At 39.8% G+C, this 22,069-nt stretch overlaps 1 protein-coding gene and 1 long non-coding RNA gene across 24 annotated transcripts in view; both read right to left on the reverse strand.

Moving 5' to 3' along the window:
- Window positions 1–21,557, reverse strand: part of GPHN (gephyrin) — a 299,961-nt gene extending 278,404 nt beyond the window's left edge. For 21 of the 23 annotated variants that reach the window (XM_062619268.1, XM_062619286.1, XM_062619282.1 and 18 more), the window contains exon 1: window positions 21,402–21,557. In XM_062619268.1, the coding sequence (XP_062475252.1) occupies window positions 21,402–21,465 (64 nt within the window). In that variant the 5' untranslated portion in view covers window positions 21,466–21,557. Of the gene's footprint in view, window positions 1–11,276; window positions 11,354–21,401 lie in introns of all 23 variants that reach the window. The other 2 variants (XM_062619273.1, XM_062619275.1) reach the window with 2 other exon arrangements.
- Window positions 1,094–8,036, reverse strand: LOC134163971 (uncharacterized). The gene is made up of 2 exons (XR_009964936.1): window positions 7,597–8,036; window positions 1,094–2,923 (listed from the first exon to the last, which is right to left on the reverse strand). It is a non-coding gene; the product is annotated as an uncharacterized LOC134163971 (long non-coding RNA).
- Window positions 21,558–22,069: the final 512 nt, after the last annotated feature.

The following is a 22,069-nucleotide window of genomic DNA, read 5'->3' on the forward strand; positions in this document are numbered from 1 at the left end:
ATCCAACAAATACCATAGGATTCCCCTAGATACAGAGGTAATAAACGCTTTTTAATTTTTCTGGTGGAAACTTTATAGAAGACTAAAGCTCTACCAAGACATATGCTGAGAGGCTCATATGCAAGGTAACACAGAGGTTATAGCTGTGAAAGGCTAGTGGCAGATGCTGTGTAAGAGCACAGCACAGTGCACAAGGGTCTACAAATGGCTTGAGACTACCAACCCAGAACTTTGCCTGTAGATTCATACTGGATTACAGCAAGTACCACAGAGTCGATGACCTTGGGTTTAATTCCTTGTTAGTCTACAGGGATTCAAACATGCTCATTTATTTCCCAGGAGAGTGCTTTAATTACGAATCTAAAATGCCAGAAGCTGACAAGCCTCTTATCTGCTAAAGCTAGGTAACTATGCAGGTAAAAAATAAACTGCTATAGCATCCAGACCATCAGCAACAAGGACCACGCTATAGCCCAATATGAGGGCACTGAACTGGGAGAGAAGACTTAGATGGATTATTCATGCTTTGTTAATTGTCCTCTAACAGGAAAGAAAACGTTACAATAGCTCAAAACACAATGATTTGAACCCTGTTCTCATCTCTCCCACTGCATGGTCCAAACCACTAATTTTGAAATACCAAAGCATCATCACATCTATGGCTCTTTTTGGATCTAGTTTATGAAGTGTTAAAGAGACTTGTTTGATTGACTATTTATATCTCCCTCTCTCCAGAAATACAAGACTTCTTAGAATCTGGGCACCTTTTCAGCCATGATTTCTAATTTCAGAAGTATATGGCTAGGGATGTAGCTCTTAACAGCACTGCTCTGTAGAAAGAATAAAGGCGTTCCATTGTAAAGCATATTCAAAGCTTTTTCTACTTTTAATGCAGCATTCACTAGAGCAACCATAATATCCCCAAATAAGTATTTGCAGAAATGGATCAACAGAATTTCCGCTGCTCTCTGGAGCACACAAACTCCAGTAACTCCACCTCACACCTCTAAAACAATGATTCAACACCTTCCTCTGCCCCTGACATCATCACATTATCTGTTAACACTAACCTTCTTGTGTCAACTGCAGATTCTTTTTCTTTTCTTTTTTATTTTTTCTTTTTATTAGCGTTTTCCAACATACATCTTTTGGATCATGTACTATTTTTCATTTCATCCAAAATATCTCCAAAAATCCTCAATCTACCCTTACAACACACAAGAAAGGTAATATTCACATAGATTGACCAATGTGATGAATTAACTGTGAAGTATTTGTTCATTCTTTTTAGAAACTGTTACATGCATTCAAATACCACAGTAAGTTAAAACTCCTTTGGTGCTCTGCATCTTCACCATCTCATTTCAAATTCTTATTCCCTGGAGCGACTGGAGATGGAATCAGCAGGAAAACCTCAGGTGTAAGAGAAAGGCAAATACATAACTCCATGTATGTCATTTCCAGTGGATTAGCAGTGACTCAGCAAGTTAAGACATTCGCAAACATTAATTATTAAAGAAACAAATAATCATTACTCTTAAAATACTATTTTTATTGCAAGCCTGTTCTTAAGTTTAGGGACTTCACTTTAGACATCATCCAGAACTAAAACTTGGATGACAATGATCAGGACAGGCCATGAGGAAAATCAAAGGTCTCTTGAATCTGTGAGAGCAAAGTGTACAACAAAAAGATACATTACATACTTCTAACACAGAGAACTGTATAGCTCTAAATCCAGTTTGAACAGACTAGTGAATTGATGCAAACCTTTGTTTACTACAGAAGACAGAAAACTCTTTCTGCAGAATTTCAGCTATTCAGCTAACAAGTTCTATACTAAAGTATTCTGTTAAAGATCTACGGAACAGAAGAGAATGAGACCAAGGACAAAGCTGTGTCCATGTAATGCTTTCCAGAAATCCAAACCTCATTACTTAAGGTGAAAAGGCTTAGTAAGAAACAATATTCAAGCATAGAAAAATCCTAAAACAATACTCACTTTCTTTCAAGACAGAAAATCTGAAGTGAAATAAAAATGCGTTCTCTAAAAGCATCTCTCAACTGCTAAGTTTTGTTTCTAAAAATGATCTGCAGACCCTTGGTGCAGGGACTGTTATATAAATATTCAATAAATGACATTTAATACTCACATTGACCGTGGCCTCTAGGATTACTAACTTATGGAACTATTATAATGTCGTATATATGTAATTCTCAACGAAGTGTGTTTTACTAGTAAACAACATATTAAAAGTCAGGCTGGAGTAGTCAAAGCTGATTATTAAAGTGAATCCAAGCTAATACAAGAATTGAAGCTTATTCAAGAACCTCACGTACCAGTTTACTATAGGTTCTTGTCCTCAGAGACTTAAAAAAATCTTCTTTTTAGCATGTAGTCTACCTGGCATATAAATTTCAAGACTTCCTTTTTATCTGAGAATTTGCAAAGTACTTGATACATAAAAGAAAGCTGTAAAATATATAAACAAAAAGATAATGTATGTTAGCTGAAACCATTTCCTACAGATTTACACAGTAAACAATACTATCTGTCACAATGCAATATCTGAAATTATATCCAATACAGAATAAACTGCAGAACAGTGACAAACTGTGCAGTATTGTCAGCTTTAACATCTTTAAACCATGTCCTTACTTAAATGATCTTTTCTGGGCACCCAGTAAAAAGATTTTCCTCATTTACATTCACATAACATGGTTAAAAGGCCAGTCTGTATCTTAAGAAGCATCAGCAATGCACAATAATTGACACTAGATAGCTATGTAACTGTTCAGAGGAACATTAAGTCATATTACACTGACTTGAATGGAACCAACATGGTTAAAATGTCTACTTCCCCCTCACCCCCTATGAAGGAAACTCCTTGAAAGTATGGAATCTGAATTTCCACTTCTGATTCTATTGAAGGGACAAGAAAAGGAAATTAATCTACAAAGGCCCCTAAACAGCTAGAAAAATCTAACACATACAAGAAGTTAAAATGCTATTCACAAATTCTAGGAAAACAATTAGCCAAAAATGTAAAAAGACAACAGATGTTTGTAAGACTTTCCTCATTCTACGGGTTTACCAGTAGGTATTCCAATAGGTTTACCACTACTACTACCAGTAGTAGATTCTGTGTTCCAGAATCTATGGTAAACTACACAGTGGGACACTGCTTCCTTGCACCGTCTTGTGTACTTCCTTGCACATCTGCATTTCTTTCTGAAGAAAGGGGGGATACAGATTAGTGCAACAAGCTACAGAATTTTTTATAGGCACTTTTTGCCTGGCAGAAGGCTCCATAGAAAGGCAAACTAGGCTTTTCTACCTAACAGGTACATAAAAACATGCAGCAGAACACAGAACCCAGCCTAACAAAACCTACTTTCTATAAGGAAATTACTAGCTTAGTAAGTGGAAAGCAGTGGATATTGTCTTCCTTGACATCAGTGAGGTGCACACAGTTAGCTTTCCTTCACTTATTAGATTGTCCTTATCTCAACCCACAAGTTCTCCCACTTTTTCCTTTCTGATTGTCTCCCTTATTGAACCTGAGGGCAGTTAGCAAGCGTCCGGGTGAGGACTCAGCTACGTGGACAGGGTCAACCCACCACAATCATGTTCAGTGATTTCTTCAATGACCTCCTTTGTACAGCATTAAAGCAGTACATACTCCAGATATAACCTCCTGGACAACAGACTACATGAAAGTTCACTGGGTGCAAAATGAAAGAAACACAGGGGGAAAAAAAAAAAAAAAGTAATCTTGGGTTGGGGGGAATCAACATTAACACTGTGGTAAAAAATGATAACTTTTAAAGGCCATGAGACAGGGAAAACATAATCTACTTAAACATATACTAAGAAAAGAGGACACCAAATTATTTCATCAAGTTGCCTAAGAAGTCATTCAGGAATGCAAGGCAAAGCGAAGAGATGCCTTGTCAGCTATCAGATTAAAAAGAAAAAGGAAAAAAAATTGAAAAAAAAAATAAAAAGGGAAAAAGAGAAGAGATACAGGTAAATATGACAATGAAATCCTAAGATTCCAGGTAAGATCAACTCAAAGCAGTTCCAAACAAAACAGTTTCAAGAAAACAGGCACTTGACATTTTTACTAAATTCTATGAGAAAACTCTCAATTAGTTGTATTCAAGAGGTTCTCACCTCACCTGTTTAAATTTTAACCCCTTACCCCTTGTCTTATCACTACAGTCTTTAACAAAGAGACCCTCCCCAGCATCCTTATAAGCCCCCTTCAGACACTGGCAGGCTGCTATGAGGTCTCCACGCAGCCTTCTCTTCTCCAGGCTGAACAGCCCCAACTTTCTCAGCCTGTCTTCATACAGGAGGTGCTCCAGCCCCCAGATCATCCTCATGGCCCTCCTCTGGACTTGTTCCAACAGTTCCATGTCCTTTTTATGTTGAGGACACCAGAATTGCATACAATCCTCCAAGTGAGGTCTCACGAGAGCAGAGGGGATCACCCCTTTTGACCTGCTGGTCATACTCCTTTTGATGCAGCCCAGGATACGGTTGGCTTTCTGGGCTGCGAGCACACACTGAAGCAGGCTCATGTTCAGTTTCTCATTGATCAACACCCCCAAGTCCTTCTCCGCAGGGCTGCTCTGAATCTCTTCTCTGCCCAACCTGCAGCTATGCCTGGGATTGCTCTGACCCAGGTGTAGGACCTTGCACTTGGCATGGTTAAACTTCATGAGGTTGGCATCAGCCCACCTCACAAGCGTGTCAAGGTCCCTCTGGATGGCATTCCTTCCCTCCAGCGTATCAACTGAACCACACAGCTTGGTGTTGTCGGCAAACTTGCTGAAGGGCACACTCAATCCCACCGTCCATATCACCAACAAAGATGTTGAACAAGACTGGTCCCAACACTGATCCCTGAGGGACACCACTGGTTACTGATCTCCAGCTGGACATTGAGCCGCTGACCATAACTCTTTGCGTGTGCCCATCCAGCCAGTTCTTTATCCACCGACATATTTGATCAACAAACTCTGCATCAACACACATACACCCAAAGGAAAAATAATAAAGAAGCAAATAACACTGCTAAGACAAAATTCAATATAATTTGTCACACTATAGGTAACAAAAGATGACTGTCAGTCCCAAAGGAAGCATGCCTTTGTCAATTCACAAAGAACAAGATTTACACAAGAACAGAAATAACAGTAACTGAAAAGTATTTTCAATACAAAAGTAGCAGAAAAGCACTGAAAAGCCATTTCCAGTATTTAGCCAGCACAATTTAAACCACATTAAAGATGAAAAGTCAGACATGGAAGAAGAAGATGGCAAAAATCTGTTGCCCTTACTTCTTTATCTTCCATTGTTTTTAAAGAGGAGCTACGGTGTGGGGGTTTTTAATGCCTTATTCTCTTGCAAGCATTAAGAAAGTGTGCTCACACATTTTGCTTAATGGTGAGGAGGTGAAGGGAAAGAACTGCTCAAAATCCTAGGAGTACTTAACCCCCACCACCTTTTTTTAAAACCTTGGGATTTTGTATCAGTTATAATAGGACCCACAACTAAATTCTGAAACCTCGTCAAATACCCAATAGTTGTATACAAGCTGATAAAGAAAAGTTATTAAAATTAACGGAATCTAATGATCTCCTGAAAGAAGACAAAACGCTAATAAAGTAGGAGCAGATTCACAGGTCAACCAGACATCACCAGAAGTAGCACAATCACTTCAAAAACAGGAAGTCAACCATTTTGAATCCAAGAAAAATACTCACAAACAGCATATGCTTCTGTGAGCATGATAAAGTGAATGGAGGGCAACTGAGTTTTGGACCACTGTGTGTAACCTCAGGTCATCAACTCAAATTGCAATCAGTGTACAACAGGTAGTGCACAAGGCTACCAGATGTGATCATATCCCTTTGGTCTTTTTAAACAAGTGTAACTTCTGATTTTTCCAACTGAAGTTTGATAAAAGTGTGCTGCATTAGCAATCCAAGTTTTGAAGGCCTGACAAGAGTATATTCCCTAAGAACATGGAACACTAACGTCTTTGCCAAAGACCATTTCTTCCTCATGCAATATTACAAAAAAAAAAAAAAAAAATTAGAAATCCCACCTTCTTTCTACTGGCAGCAACTTGATCACATCTCTACTGTGTGGGCACAAGCGTTTATTCATAGTAAACCAAGAGAAATTCACTGAAAACTAACTTGGCAAAATACTATCATCTGGATCAGCTCGCATGTTGTTCACCACATATATGAACAATTTTTCTGGAATAAACGAGATCATAAGGACAGGATTAGTTATCTAGGCGGGATGAATTTCAACATAGGAAAGACATGGAACTGTTGGAGCAAGTCCAGAGAAGGAGCACAAGGACGATAACAGGGCTCAAGCACCTCCTGTATGAAGATAGGCTGAGAAAGCTGGGGCTGTTCAGCCTGGAGAAGAGAAGGCTGCGTTGAGACCTCAGAGCAGCCTTCCAGTATCTGAAGGGGGCCTGAAAGGATGCTGGAGAAGGACTCTTCATCACAGACTGTATTAATAGGACAAGAGATAAAGGGTTTAAACTTAAACAGTGGAAGTTCAGGTTAGAGATAAAGAGTAAGTTCTTCGTTGTGAGGGTGGTGAGGCAGTGGAACAGGTTGCCCAATGCTTCACCCCTTGTGATGTTCAAGGCCAGGTGGGACACACCCTTGGGTGACATAGTTTAGTGTGTGGTGTCCCTGCCCATGGCAGGGGGGTTGGAACTAGATGATCTTATGCTCTTTCTAACCCTAACTATTCTATGATTCTATGATAAATAAAATGAGTAGAAGATTAATTAAACATAAAGAAATGCTAAGAGAGTCAATTCTTGTCTACTTTGAATCAGGTATTCTGAGTGAGACAGTTTCAAGGAGAGACTATTGGGATTACAAAAATTTGGTGTATTTAGTTTATTTGTTTATATAAATACAGTTACCTGATTTTGTCCTTGTTAATCAATGTGTTAAAACTTTTCTTGTGAATGGGATGCTTGAAGGTACCTACAAAGGCATAATCATTAAGCACACAAATCTTCTTCCCTATTTAGATAGTCTGCTTTCCATTAACAGCCTTCTAGCCTCACTTGTATAACCTCAGTCTCTACATTCTTTGCTAGAACCTATACTTCTGATTTATGTAATGTGGCTATCAGTCCTGTCTATACTGTCTTTTTCTCCCACTTCCCATAAAATTCCATTTTTATTATCTTTAACATTTTGTCCTAGAAGGAGTGGCTTTTAATGTTAGGATTGCTTTATCAGTGACTACAGCATTTCAGTATTTTCTGCTAGTTAAAAATCATACATCCACTGTAGATGTTATCTTAATACTGAATATGCACAGCCAATACATAATTAGTAGCCATGGAAACCATGGAAACATGTAATACTGGACAAATGCATGGACCAGCAGACTTTACTGCAGATCTGTAATGAAATAAAGCCTAAAATAAATGCACATAGTCCACTGACCACAATTATATAACTAAATTACATATTCTTCATCATCCTAATCCCTCCCCATTTTTAAGGAAATATCAAGAATCCCAAAGCCTGACTTACCCAACTAGCTGATGCTTGTGACTAGCTGTTCCATCACATGGGTAACAGTCCACTCAAGAGAAAGGCAATGATTCTCTTCAGGTCAGCAAGAAGGTATGCAGGACAAAAGTGAAATTAAAAAATTATCTTGCACTCAGATGTTTAAATAGTTGGTGTACAGACAGGTGTCCAACAAACAAAAAATAAGTCAATCGCTTATCAACTGCCTTTTAGTCCACATCAGGTTAGCATTCTCTAAGTTATCCTATTAGCTAATATAATTGGTAAGGATAGAAAAACTATACTGAGTTTAAGTAAGATGACAGACTCAAGGGTGCCAAAGTAGCCCCCCCAAGCAGAGGGCAAATTAGATCTGGTAGAAATAGGCAATTTCATACACATATAGGCAACACACACAGATACACATATATACTTACTTGATATACTTATCATATACATACTTATTTGATATAGAATATAATACATTTTATATGTATGTATATATATTAATTATATCAACTTCAAACTAGTTGTCAGGCATACTATACTAAGTTAAGTTACAAAAACTAAATGTTAGAAGTTTTGACTATTATGAAGTAACACATTAATCAAGAGAGACCCTACTTGCCAGTAAATGCATAACATAGTGTTCACCTTTTCCCAAATTTAATGCTGCAAAACTCTAATTTTCAGCTTCTCTAGTTACCTACCATGTGCCAGTTATCAAACGTTCAGCTCTTCGTTAAGCACAAATGCCTATAGCATAGCCTTCATACTCACTTAACTACTACTCACGAGTTAAAGAAGTTTACATACAAAATGGGAAAAATGTCTTGACTTAATCCCCTCCTCAGAATATTTTCCTATAATGGGCAAATCATTCCCTCCTTTCACTATGTTTTTTCCTACTTACTATTGAGTAGAGGCAGTGTCTTTGCTTATCAATCAGGACAAGCTAGCAAATACGAGTGAGAGGATACCCGACTTGACAAAGCAACACTTACAAGAAAGGAGACAACACTTGATTAGATAAAGAAGCATCAAGACTATCTTCTGAATTAATGTAGGTGAAGTGCAGAAAACCAACATGAGTACATCTCTTTGCACTGTGATGAGAAAGCAGAAGTCCCTTCTCCCACCCTTACCTACCCCACCTGTGCAAACCAGAGTCTCCCTCACACTGGCACACCTGAGGTCCGTTGCTAAGCTGTTTTAATTTTTAAAGGCTGCAGAAAACTAAGCTCCCAGAAAGCAGAGTAGTTTTTCATTAGCTTAGCCACTTAATTTTATTTTACATAGACTGAAAAATGGCAGAATAGAAGAGTATGAAAGAAAGAACAAGGTCTAAAAGATTTACAGTAGAGGTAACAAATTGCTACCCTTGCTTATCATTCACATAGTGGAGCACAAGTTTGCAGAGCCCAGTGCTGAACCAGATCACACAGCTGATTCAGGAGGAAAGGATCCCTTTTTCTGTCAGGTTAAGTTTCAGCTCTTTCAGTTCCCTGCCTGCATAGGCACACAACAGGTTATGCCAGCACAGTGCAGCATGGCAGTAAGAATCACCAGTGATGACAGAACTAAAATTCCACGAGGCACAAGACTAAATCAGGACAAAGTCCTGTTGGGCTCTAAAACTGTGACCAGTTATAGCAGACTGCATGGTACACCAGAAGAAAATTATCTCTGAATAACACAGCTTGAGAAGTAGTGAATGTAGGAAGATAAAAACCCTGACAAAGTGCTGCATGTATTTTCCTAAAGACAAGGTAGGTACAGGGAGGGCCTGTTCAAACTCAGTATTAGTGTAAACATGCTTTTTCTGTTATTCTTCATCTATAGCTTTTATAAAAAATTGTAATTGTGTAGCTCATTTTGGATGTCTAAAATACTTTTACTTACTACTGAACTTTACTTTAGGCTAGCTTAAGTTAAGAGTTATTTCAAGGCTAGTTAACAAAAGGCATCTCTTAACACCTGTTTAGGTAATTTCTCTAGAGTATCCAAAGATTCAAAGGACATGCCCTCACCCACACCACCCTCACAAAATGCACAGGAACAGTCCAAGAGCTGGTATCTCTGCAGGCACTACCTACTTGAAGACCTGCTCAGCACTACGTACTGGAAGATCTCTCTGGTATGCACAAGAATTGTAGGAAGCACACACAATCTTGTGAAGGCAAAAACCAGCAAGTACTGTGTCTATACTATTGTTTCGGTTTGGGTCAAGAGTGTGGATTTCAAGCCAGCTCCTGATGATGCCAAATCACCATACTTTGGTTCACAATGCAGAGGATCAAAGCACAAATGCCGAATTCATTTTGGATAAAACTAAACAACATGTACTCCAAGAATGGATCTAATGCACTCCCTCCAACCATTACTTACATTTCGCGCCATGGTTTTTGAGCTAGCACGAAGCAAAATACCGTGTGAATGGTGTGAACCTTAAGCTCCTGGTAGAAAGTTGTTTGCTCTACAAGTCTGCTTCTCTGAGGCTGTACTACTTACCAACACAGACTTCACTTAAACTGAATGAAATCACAAAAGGTAAGTTACAGTCCTACAGTCTAAGTTACAGTGTAAGTTACAGAATTACAGTCAAAAGACTTACGTAGATACAGCATGAAAGCAAAGGTTTGTTGTTTTTTTTTTAATCACCTACCCATCTTTGAATTAAGAGAGCACCTACTTATCCAAATACAAAGAATTTCTGCATCTGCCTGTTTTTTCCTGCAGTGGCTACTACTTGGAATGTCACCATCTAGGGGGTTAAGTTTAAATTCATGCTTTGAATGAATTATAATATATATAATTCGCTACTGCCTCAAACGGCTCCAGGCTGATGTTTTCACAATATCTTAAACATAGAGGAAGCTCTTGAATGCGCCCTAATTGTTAGATACTTTCTAGATGCTAATGAGATCTCACCCATTCCATTTGAAAGTGTTTTTGTCTACATACTTTTCACATGCACAGCTGAATTTACTTTCTAGAGGGTGAAGCACAGGTAGAACATTTTTAGCAGGTGTTTGGTGCAGAAAAAAGATATTAAGAATAATCTACAGACTTGCTAAAATTATTGGGGAGGGTATCAAAAGCTGCTACTATTCTGGTAAGAAATACTGAAAGTGATTACTATTTCACATCTAAATCTCCCTTATGATTTGATGAGTCCTTACAGCATCTTACATATAACAATCAGAAAACATAAGACACACTATCAAGGAATTAAGAGATTTTCCTAATATTAAGGATAATCCATGATGTCCCAGTTTAATGCTATACCGAAATTTGCCTCAGACGCCTTTTACAGAAAGATGTTCTGCTCATCAAAGCACACCAAAAAAAAAAAAAAAAAATCTACTTCAACCCTTTTCTGATGAAACAATGGTGAAATGACAACTAATATTTTCACTCTTTCTCTTTGATCAGCTGCCAAACCAAAGAGAAAAGTCATGTACTGAAACCATTGTGCATAAACTAGAACTACACCCTTTGGAATAAAGAAATAGGAAAAGGCAGGTTGAAGCTCAACTATCACAGGAAATTCTTTAGCAGTTGTTTTTTTCAGCAGTTGCTTTCAACACGAACTTCAGAATTTCCATTTTTACCTTCGATGCTTAGGAAAAAAGCTTGAGTCTTACTTAGATAAGAAGCTCCTGCACATTTGAAACACTAGTAATAGTTTTAATTCTTACCCTGCTGGAATTTGACTGACAAGATCAGACCTTAAGGTTTTACAGCATACCTCCCTGCTGCAGAACAGAGTATGTTCCTGAAAAACAGATGTCAGAATAGCATCAGGTTCTGGAGCAGTTTAAATATATCCAACTTGAACCGTATATATCTTACTAATATGACCATTCCCACCTTCCTGAAGCTCTGTGCCTTGCCTTCCACTCGAAGAGTTATGCCCTACAGCACTACTCTGTAGTCACACCTACTTGAAAAAGTTACAAGATTTCTCTCAAAAATCTCAGCACCCTCTTAAGACTCCTGATTTATTCTATGTACCTTTTACTGGTTTCTTCTTTTCTTTATTTTCCTAAATAAGCACCAGAACAAAAATCTGCATGTCCAGAATGGCTTGAAGTCCCTTGAAATGGGAGGGATTTGCATCCTCCCCCTCACTCCCCAAGAATTTTCAGCCTGATCAATTAAAATGGTCATTAAAATAGCCTTTTAAATAACTTGAAGTACTTTATTTAAATTTAGCTAAAGCTAGTAGCTAGGGAGTTATACCTCACTGATTTACTACATACATCTATCGAACAACATTAGAGTGACTATTTGGGAAGGAATTACAAAAACTTTCTCTCGACTCTCCACTTTATATACTGTTTGTTCTAAAATAATCTCCAAATTTTCTCAAAGTATTAAATCAGACTGTAACAGCAATTATGAAGTTTTAATTGGAGGGAGTCACACACATACATGTATCTGTTGTGACTTTCTCCCAGCATTTCTGGAGTTTTCTCATTATTATCCACCAAAACACTTTGTCCCTGCACTACCTTTAAAAGATATATTTCACAACATTCTTCCTCAGTATGCTTAATTTACAGCTCATTTCTCCAAGAAGCTGACTTTGAAGATCCTTGGTTTGCTGTAGGCTTATTTAATGTCTTCCCTTGAGAATTTAGACAACCAAAAATACAATGATGGTAAAAAATTAAAAAAAAAAAAAAAAAGTAGCTGTTCCCCTTAATCTTTGGGGTTTTCTGCTTTTTCTGGAAACAACAGGTATTTTTCTCACCAGATATGTACCTACTTTTAGGCATCTTGCTGTTTTGTCCTGACTTTTCCCCCCCCCAAGATGAAGATTCTGACATAGAGGAGTACATAGTAAGCCTCTGGCTTCTTATCATCTACACTGCTATACCACTACTCTACAGAATACAAAAGACCATGCCAATGGGAAACTACCTACTACTTGAATTCTGGGAAATTTTCTTCTTCCAGAAACATGCACCACCACCCAAACTTTCCTAAGACAAAATCTGCAAGTACCTAAGTAAAAGAATATGTACCTGCCCTACACCATCGTCTCTTTTATGTCTGGTCTGACATAAGAATCCCATGAAAACTGTTTCAGGAAGAGGTAAGAAATAGCAGAGTAGAAGTCTATGGGCCTGCCGAATTCCTAACTAGTCCTACATTCAGTGTCTCCTCAAGAATTACGGGTTGAGAGCTGTACAGACTTCATCTCAGGCCTTGCTATCAATCGCTCCCTAAATGGCCTATCCCAGGGCATCAAAAGCAGCTTGCTAAGAAAAAAGGGAGTGTTATCTTTTTTTTTTTAACAGCAATCTGCCTATTCTGTCATTCATAGAGACCCTAGGAACCTTCCCCTTTTGAGTCAGATCTGCAGGATACTTCACTGCAATTAATTTTAATTTCTGATTTATATTGCTCTTCATCCATACAGCTTCCCATAAAATGATTCTGAATAAAAATTATTCTGCTCACTTCACAGACTTCAGTATGAATTTAAATCTCCCACAGCATACATTAAAAAAACCACACACACACGAAAAATCCACCAGCCAAAACAAAAGAAAACAAAATGCAAACTATCAAAACCATACCATAATACCATATACTTAAATTTCTACTTCCCAATTTCAGGTCTCAAAAGTCACATATGGAGGAAAACCAACAACATATGAGAAAATTTTTTGAATGAAAAATATTCCACATGGATTAAAATTTCCCTCCAATATAAAGTACAATGAAGGAAATGAAGAATTTCATAACCACACAGTAAGCACTTAAAAGCCCCCAAAATTTTATAGTTTCAAGCCCACAGGCATTCTGCTTCTTCACTCTACTACATAACTGATAACGTTTAATTACAAAACAAAAAAGTTTATCTGAGAAGCATGCAATTCTATTGTTGCAGTCCTAAGTATGTATGCAATACTTATTACTCTACGGGACTATTTATACACTTCATATGTTGAATACATAATGAACCATTAAAGACTAGTGTTCTAGGTAAATCACTTGCATATGGAGCCAAATTAACATTGAGTCAGTTCTTTTGGGTATTGGTATATATCAAAAACCACTTCACTGCTCAGAACTAAGTTTTGCAATACTCAGATATTAACTTAATCACTGAAGTCAGTCAATGGAAGTTTTGCTATTTATCTCATAGTATGAAGAAGAGATGATGTGTTTTACTCCTTACAGAATACCGTTAATATCATTCACCCACCTTGTAGTAGTAGGATAGAGCCCGGTTTTACAGGATTTTGCAAATTGTACGTAAAGGAGATTATTCTTGAGGGCTTATGCTAATTTTTTTCCACTTGGCAAGTTAGGCATAAAACAGACCTCAGTAAATTAGTATGAAAACAAAAGAAGTAAACAAAACATCACATACAAATCTCTTGCAAAATGAGATTTTCTAAGATAGGCTTAATTAAGCCTATTTTTCCCAAGCACATTTTTATGCAATTACCGTTGCTTGTAAACTTCACTTACTTTTTTTAATCACAAAACAACTGAGAAAAGTAAAAGGTTATGCTACTTTATTCATTAATTAAAAATATCCCACATAAAAAAGGCTGTTACCTGCTCATTTCCTATGTGGTTGTTTATTACCCTCTTCTTCTCCAAGAACAGCTTTTTCAGTCATTCTGCTAAACTTTCAAGAAGAATTCTGTCATACACAAGACTACTGTTATGAGACCATTTCAATACAAGAAGAGTTGTGTTCTACACGTAGGAACAGAATGTAAATTATTTCTTTTATTTAACCTGCACGTTAAGACCTTATAAACATCTAACAAGTGCTAAAATTTGTTCTTACTTTTAGTTGTCATGTCCTCCTGCAGCATGATATCAATCTCTCAAATTGCAGGCAATAAAAACTATATTTGCTCATTAAAAAAAAAAAAAAAAAAAAAAATCAAGCCCATTAGCAAAACTGTTTCAATCAAAAGTATTTTCCCACATATTCAAAATAAACTTTTTTTGCTTTTTCAATTGTTCAAGCTAAGAAAGAAAATCTTAACTTTCACTTCACATAGACATTGTAAAATAAACTTGTTTGCAAAACGTTAGAAATTTCAAGATAGGCATTTTCAGAAAAGGCTATGAGTGACACTGTAGTACAATATAAAAGCACCTCTCAACAAAGGTGCTCTTCTCTCTTACTTGAAAAAAACAAACAAGCAAACAGAGAAATAGATACAGAAGAATCAACATTACAGGGGAGAAATTCTGAGTCTGTGTATCAGACTTTTGTATCCTAGACACTCCAAAGCACGGGCTGATGGTCAGACATTATGTTACTATAGAGACAGCGAATCAACTAAAGGTTATCCCAGAACTAAGTTAATTTTCTTGAAAACCGCAATCACTAATTTTTAAGGTAAGCAGCACAGAGATTTTTCCAACAATACCAGAAAAGGGACAAATATAAATCTAGAAAAGTAAATGAAAGCATAATATAATGAATAAACTCTATACTGCTAAATATGATCTTCAGACACGGAGTATGGGCAAAGATGGAAGTCTTTCAACTGTAGTTAAGAAAACTCAAAATCAAGAAACACTGGTTAGACAATACTTCTCACTCCGCCTCTATAAGAGCACATAAACCTCCAAATTAATGGCCATTTATTACATAAGTAGGTATTAATTAAAACATCCATGTATAGTTGGGAAACAATCTCTTGCTTTACATGCCTTTAACTTCCACTTCTTTCTGTTCAAAAGAAACAGTATTACAGCAAGCAAATTAAACTGTAAGTTAAAGAGTCTGTTGTACCAGTGGGATTCCAGTCACCAATTTTTGTTCCACACTACATACCAAAAACAGGGAGAAAAAAATCAGGACTTTTTTCCTCTTTAACTATAAAAAGTAAAGGTTCCTATTCAGCACGGTTAAAACTATAAAAAAGAAACTCAGTAACTGCACTGATCACTAGACATAAAAGCTTATCACTGTGGCCAAATAAAAAAACAGAAATGGTTTTGGGAAGACTTATGGCTACAAATGGCAAAGAGAGAGATCTCCTAGTTTCTATGGATAAACTCAACATTTTGACAACCTTACAGTTGGAAAAGACAAAAATCAATGTTGCTCAGTCTAGAATGTTTTAATGGAACTACAGCACTTCTCTACTTCCAGAATTCATTCGCTGAACTAAGCTTTTGGAAGCTACAGCTCCTAGGAACAGCTACTGACTTGAATCTTTGTTCTGAAGACAAGTGCCTACAAGATGTTGTTTTTCACAGAAAAGCAGACCACAAACAAAAAGCTAACCAACTTCAATTTAGACAATTAGGCAATTTGACACTAAGCATGAGCAAACTTAATGCTGTTCCTTACCCTCCCACCCACACCTCTGTCAGAAAGGTCACCATAACTTCCGATGTATGTCCAAAACATGAACAGCATCACCACCAAGAAAAGATCTTGCAACTTGCATGCTATTAAAGAAGAGTCTTAGAGGAAAGTCATGAGAAGGTACCTCATGAAGTAGGAGAGAGGTATATGAATTTTTAGATGGAAAACTGACAGCTTATATTTCTAAGACAGTCTGACTAACAAATAATGACATTCTAAGCATTTTGTTCCCCTCATTTCTCAATTTTTACAGAACTTCTACACTGACAAACTTCAGATCTGCCCAAGTAAACTCTGGATGGTGTCCTCAAGTAGACAATGCCCTCACTAGCCAAGAGTGCTAGCTTCAATGCAATACTCAGACACGATGGGTACATGCAAGGTTATTTCAACAAACTAAATGGTCTCAGACACTTAAAGATGCTAGTGTAACCTTTCACACTACAGTGTGAAGAGGCTAAATAAGGTCTGAGGTTATGCTTTCAGAAACATTTGTCTGCTTTATTGTGCAGGCCCATGGAAACAACTGGCATTTGAAATGTTTTAATCTTTATTTAGAGGAAGAAAGGAAGAATAAAGTACCTGAAGAAGAAATCATTAGTGAAAGGTTGCATCTTGCCAAAAACCCTTACATCCTCTAATTGAAAAAATGTTTCATAAAGGTGAAAAGCTGTATCACTGCTTTTTAAGCAATACAGGACAACTAAATATGGTAAAACTATCCTGAAAAAGAAAGGCTGAGGTTATTTTTTTAAACAAGCAAGAAACAATACAGAAAGAGGAGTAAAGACAGAAAAGGCTGTTTGTCCCTAGTGATGACTCTTGCTAACAGACCTCAAGAGCAGACAAACACTTCATTAGCCTTTTGACAAAGTTTCATCAGGAATATTCTGAACAACACACGTAACAAAACATCAAGTTTTGACTAGCTATACTAGATGCTGACTGGACAGAAAATGAGAGGAAAATAAAAAGAAGGTGGGAATGGAGAGAAAAAAGGACAAAGTAAACTAGCAACCAGAGAGAACCAGTCTCTTTCTCCCATCAGGCTAGTGGAGATGGCAACATCATTTTGATCTCTCCGGATGTTTCCAGCCAAGGGTCTGCTTAGTCCCTCACAAACAAGAAAGGTCACAGGTTAGGTAACTTCTGCCAATGTCACCATCAGTGAAGTATGACCTAACATTGATTCAACTCTGGGCACTGCATCCACTTCTTTTCCCCTTTCCTAGCCAACTTCAGCATTACAAAACTCTGTACTTACTAATCCAGGTTCAATATCCTGACATCAGTGGTAACACATTAACATCCATTCTGTTAAGAGATACCCCAAATATGAAAAGTTTACTGGGATAACCAGAATAACTCCATATCAATGTCTGTATTTTACTAAGGAAGTTTTGATGCACAACACTGCAGACAATATGCATACAATTCAATCTTTACCATAAATGTAGATATTTTTCCTCTTTTTTCCTCTTTTGTCTACCCCATATTTCTTGTTTCTCTGTGTGTGCATTTCTTTTTAAAAATAAGCTATCCAGAGCACTTACATGACAAAGCTTCGGCCACTGTTAGCCCATGTCTCCTCCACTATCTCATTCCCCATCACAAAACTCTCCCAGTCTGACGGTTAGCATCACAAGTCCCTTTAAAATGTATTTTACCATAAGGGTAACCTCATGACAACGTAACACTGAAGCTCTATTATTAGTTTGCGTGCCTGTGATAAGTAGCAGTGGCAGAAGAGGGAAAACCTAGATTTGGAATTCAAGTGAGCAGTACCTTTAATATGAACACTTCCTTAAACACTAGGGCTGAATACAACACTAATAGTTGCTTTCTTTTCTTGGATTGCACAATGTCTTGAAATGATAATAAAGATTAGAACTCAATTTTCTATCCACAGACTAGTGAGACTTCCTATTAGCTTAAGACACAACCCTCTGGTTGACAAGTTCCACAGTTTTGTATTTCATCATTGTATACTATTTCTTCCTGCTTCTGTAAATAATCTTAAATCTACAACTTTCTGATACTCAAAAATAAACATGAATGATATCTGCAAGTCAGCAGATACTGTATACACTAAAGTACTTTTTTCAGATTCCAGGAAGACAGTTCTTTCGCATTGAGAAAACGTCCTAATTACGGACTCCATTCTTTTTATTCAGTCTTAACTAAAAGACCTTGACAGTTTGGAGTTTGGATATAAGAGCAGTTTAAAAGTTTTTTGGTTGGTTGGTTGATTAAAAAAAAAAAAACAAACCCAAAAAAAACCCACCACCACCAAGGTGCTGCATTCTGTACAATTTTGCACTTGAACACAGCAAGTTACTTTGGCTAAACAATAAACAAACTTCCTACTTCTGTAATCCATTGTACCTGTCTGAATTTGTCACAAGTTAAGAAATACGTATTTGTTTCTAGATAGGAAGCTAACAGCACACACACAAAGGTCTGCTAAGCAAAACAAAATACAGTAACTTACGCAAAACAAAATAAAATGCAATTTAATTAAGCGATGTGACAAACATTATTCACTCTGTAACAATATACTCTGGAGCCATGCGCATCAACCTTGACAAGAGACAAGACTAAAAACAAGTCCAGACAATTTTTTTATGTCCTGGTTTAAAAATAAACACACAAGATTATTTCAAATAAATTCAAAAGAGTAATTAAATTTAAATTCCATCTGAATACTATCACAAGGTGAAATAATAGTACTTTGTAAACTGAGTATACCAGGTCTAATAGGAACATAAATCTATATGCCTATGCTGGTAAGCCCCCAAGCATACACTGCTAACAAAAAAAATGGCTATGATGTTCATTAGAAAAGCTAAAGAAGTCATGTTATGTTAATTATCTAATTTCTGATCACTGAGCTATTCTAAATGATTAAAAAAAAAAACCAAAGAAAAAAAAAACACAAAACAAAACACAAAACCCTGTTCATACCTAACATTTCCATTCCTAAACTTATTCCTTCATACACCACCCAAAAAGTAATTATTACTTAATTTCAATGAGGAAAAAAAAAACAACAAAAAACAAACAAACAAACCAAAACAAAACAAAAAAAAACCCAGAAGAACAGATTTTTAATTTGCTGTTTTCTTCACAGCTAAAACAGCAGAAACAACTAGGGGGCCCAAACCCTCTAAAGTACAAATACTCTCTTCTAGGTATTAAAGGAAATGTTAAAGTGGAAAACAATCAAGTTGGGCCAAATATATGATCATAAAGTAACATATTTATATAAAATTCTGCTTCATGTCTACAAACATCACAAAAAGGGGATTAGGAAAATTGTTAGAAACCAACATGTCTCCTTTCAAAATGGCAAAATAATTCTTTGCAAAAATTTTCATCCTTCAATTCAAAAGAACAGCATTCAGGGGGTAAGAGCTACAGCTGTTCTTCTTGCTTATGGCTTTTGTTTTTCCTTTTTGATCTTTTCAGTGGAATTGCAAATTATGGTACAAAGTTTAACAGTGTTCAAACAGGATTTACAATACAAAATAAAAACCTACGTGTTCTGAAAGATTACCTGAATCAACCTTAGGACTTAAATCATTATTTAAATGAATATTTAAATGATACACCATATGTATCTGATACTGCATTCTGGGAACATGTCCAGGTGAAAATTATTACAACTCACTGATAAACAGAAAATAATAATCCAAGTTACACAGCATGAAGTTGTACCAAATATGCAAAGAGCATTATGTTAGCAGAGATGTCCTTCCCACTTTAACTTTTGCAATAATATGCAATTGCATGCATGTCCTAGCTTTTTGGAACAAAAGGTACAAACTCCCTAATTTGACTCATAGAATGAGTTGGGTCGGAAAGAAACTTAAAGATCATCTAGATCCAGCCCCCCTGCCATGGGCAAAGACACCTTCCTATAAACCAGGTTGCTCAAAGCCCTGTCCAACCTGGCCTTGAAAATGACCAGGTGGATAGGTCCACAATGCTCGCATCTGGTCAAACCTACTCTGTCCTCATGAAGGATGTGACTGCCTGAAATTGGAAGGAAAGGATTTCTGCTTCCACTGTACTGTGCTTTTCCAGCGGTCTACTGTCAGCATAACCTTGCAGCCGAACGCTTCTCAGGAAGGGAGGGAGGGTCTCCCGCCGCCGCGGCTCTAGCCCGGGCGGCGGCAGGGTTCAGCACAAGGAGGAAGAACAGCTCCCGCCACGCCGCGGCTCGCACTAGCCCCCCGCAGCCAAGCTGCCCGCAGGCACCAGCGCGGTCCCGAAGGAGCCGTGACACGGGGGCGCTCGGGGTAAATATCGCTGGGTTTAATAAATAACTTTCTGGTTTACCCCAGACATCCCCTCCCATGAATGTATCCCCTTTCACTCCGAAAGCCTTCCGGCTCCGAAGCATGCTCTCAACGCCGCTTTTTTTCCATAAGCAGTCACGTCTCCCCAGGCTCCAGATAAAACCTACTGAGCTTGACGTGCAAACATTTCACTAAAATCTCTCACCCCTTCCTCCACCAGAAACGCTATTTACGCCCCTACGCACTCGACCCCCCCTTCCCCCCGGGGCTTCATTTCTGGGCGTACCGAGCTCCACGGAACACTGGGATAACCGCAAAGCCCACCCCAAAGGGCGAAGAAACCCCGAAGCCTGCAACACACGTACCGGCTACGGCTCTAGGAACCATCCTGTGCAACCATCGTTATGTCATGTGCCAGGGGTTTATTAAAGGATCATCCATGCGCTATGAGCAGCGGCATCGTACGTGCCCTTCTCCTCCCCACAACAGAAGGCACACGGGCATACGCATCTATCCCTCTCCCCCACCCCCCGCCGAAAGAAAAGGCCACGGAGGGGGAAGGGAAGGAGTCATCCTAAAGGTGTCTGCCGTGCAGAGCGTGCTGCACTCAGAGGCACCCCCTGGGGCCGGGAGCTCAGGCCGCCTCCTGCCGCCGCCGCCCGGGGAAGGCAGGCCCGTCTCCCTCCGGCCCGCAGCCTCCGCCGGCCGCGGGCTCCCCTCTCAAACGCCTTCGCACTCACAGATCCACAGCGTTTGAAGGCAGCCCGGCGACGTCTGAACCCCCTTCGTCCCCTTGGGGAGGCGCCCACGTCCGCGCCCCGTCCCCTCCAGACGGGCTATTCCCGGGCCAGTCCCCTGGCTGAGGTGCCCAGCAGCCACCCGCTCCCTCGCCCGCCTGCGGCAGCGGTGCCCGGCGCTCCCCGGCCTCGCGCACACACTCCCCGCCGCGGCACCGCCCCCATGCCCCGGGGCCCGGTCCGAGGCCTCGGCCACGGCACGCACGCCGGAGCGGCGGCTCCCTGCGCAGCGTCAGCGCCACAGAGGGAGACCGCCAGGGCAGCCCGCGGGACGGCCTGACGGTGCGCACCGACCAGCTGCCGCCTCCCTCTTCTCCCCCTCCCCGCCTCTCCCTAGCGCCGTACCCAGCCGCGGCCCATTACCTGTGAGGACCCCGACGCGGATTTGGTGGTCGTGGTTCGTTAAAATCATTCCCTCCGACGCCATGTTTCCCGGCGCAGCCACCGCACTGACAGGAGCTAGCGGGGGGGGGGGGGGGGGAGCGCGAGAGCGGCGCGAGCGCAAAGGGGGAGGAGCACGGACTAGTGGGGCGGGGCCAACCCGGGGAGAGGCGGGGCTAACCCAGGTTGGGGCGGGACTAGCGCTAGCGCGGGCCGGCGGAGACAACCGCGAGCCGGCGAGCGAAGGTCTGGCGTGCAGCACGCTGCCCAGGCAGTACCAATCTATTGTCCGAGAGCGCCGGGCCTCCCGCCGGCAGCCGCCGATCGGCGGGGGGCGCGGGGGCCGGGCCGGGCCGCGCCGTGGCCACTGTCAGTTGTGTAGCCGGTGCTATTCAGCTGCCCCTTACGCCTCCTTTGGCGGGCTGCAGCGCTCAAACACACGCAACCCCGAGGTGCCGTTTCGTCGGCAGCCACGACACCGGGGGCGAGGCAAGGGGCGTTTCCGCCCGGCAGCCGGCCCTCCTGGCTCCCCAACCGCTTCCCGGGGGTGTGCCGGCTCAGGCAGAGCACCGGCTGAGTCTTAGCCGCCCCCAGCCGCCGCGGAGGGCCCCTGAAGCAGCTCCCTCACTCGGGCAATGGCACTGCTGTGC

Source organism: Pezoporus occidentalis, unplaced genomic scaffold, assembly GCF_034315485.1.
Source record: "Pezoporus occidentalis ecotype Australia unplaced genomic scaffold, CSIRO_AGI_Poc_V1 ctg21, whole genome shotgun sequence".
Lineage (NCBI taxonomy): Eukaryota > Metazoa > Chordata > Aves > Psittaciformes > Psittacidae > Pezoporus > Pezoporus occidentalis.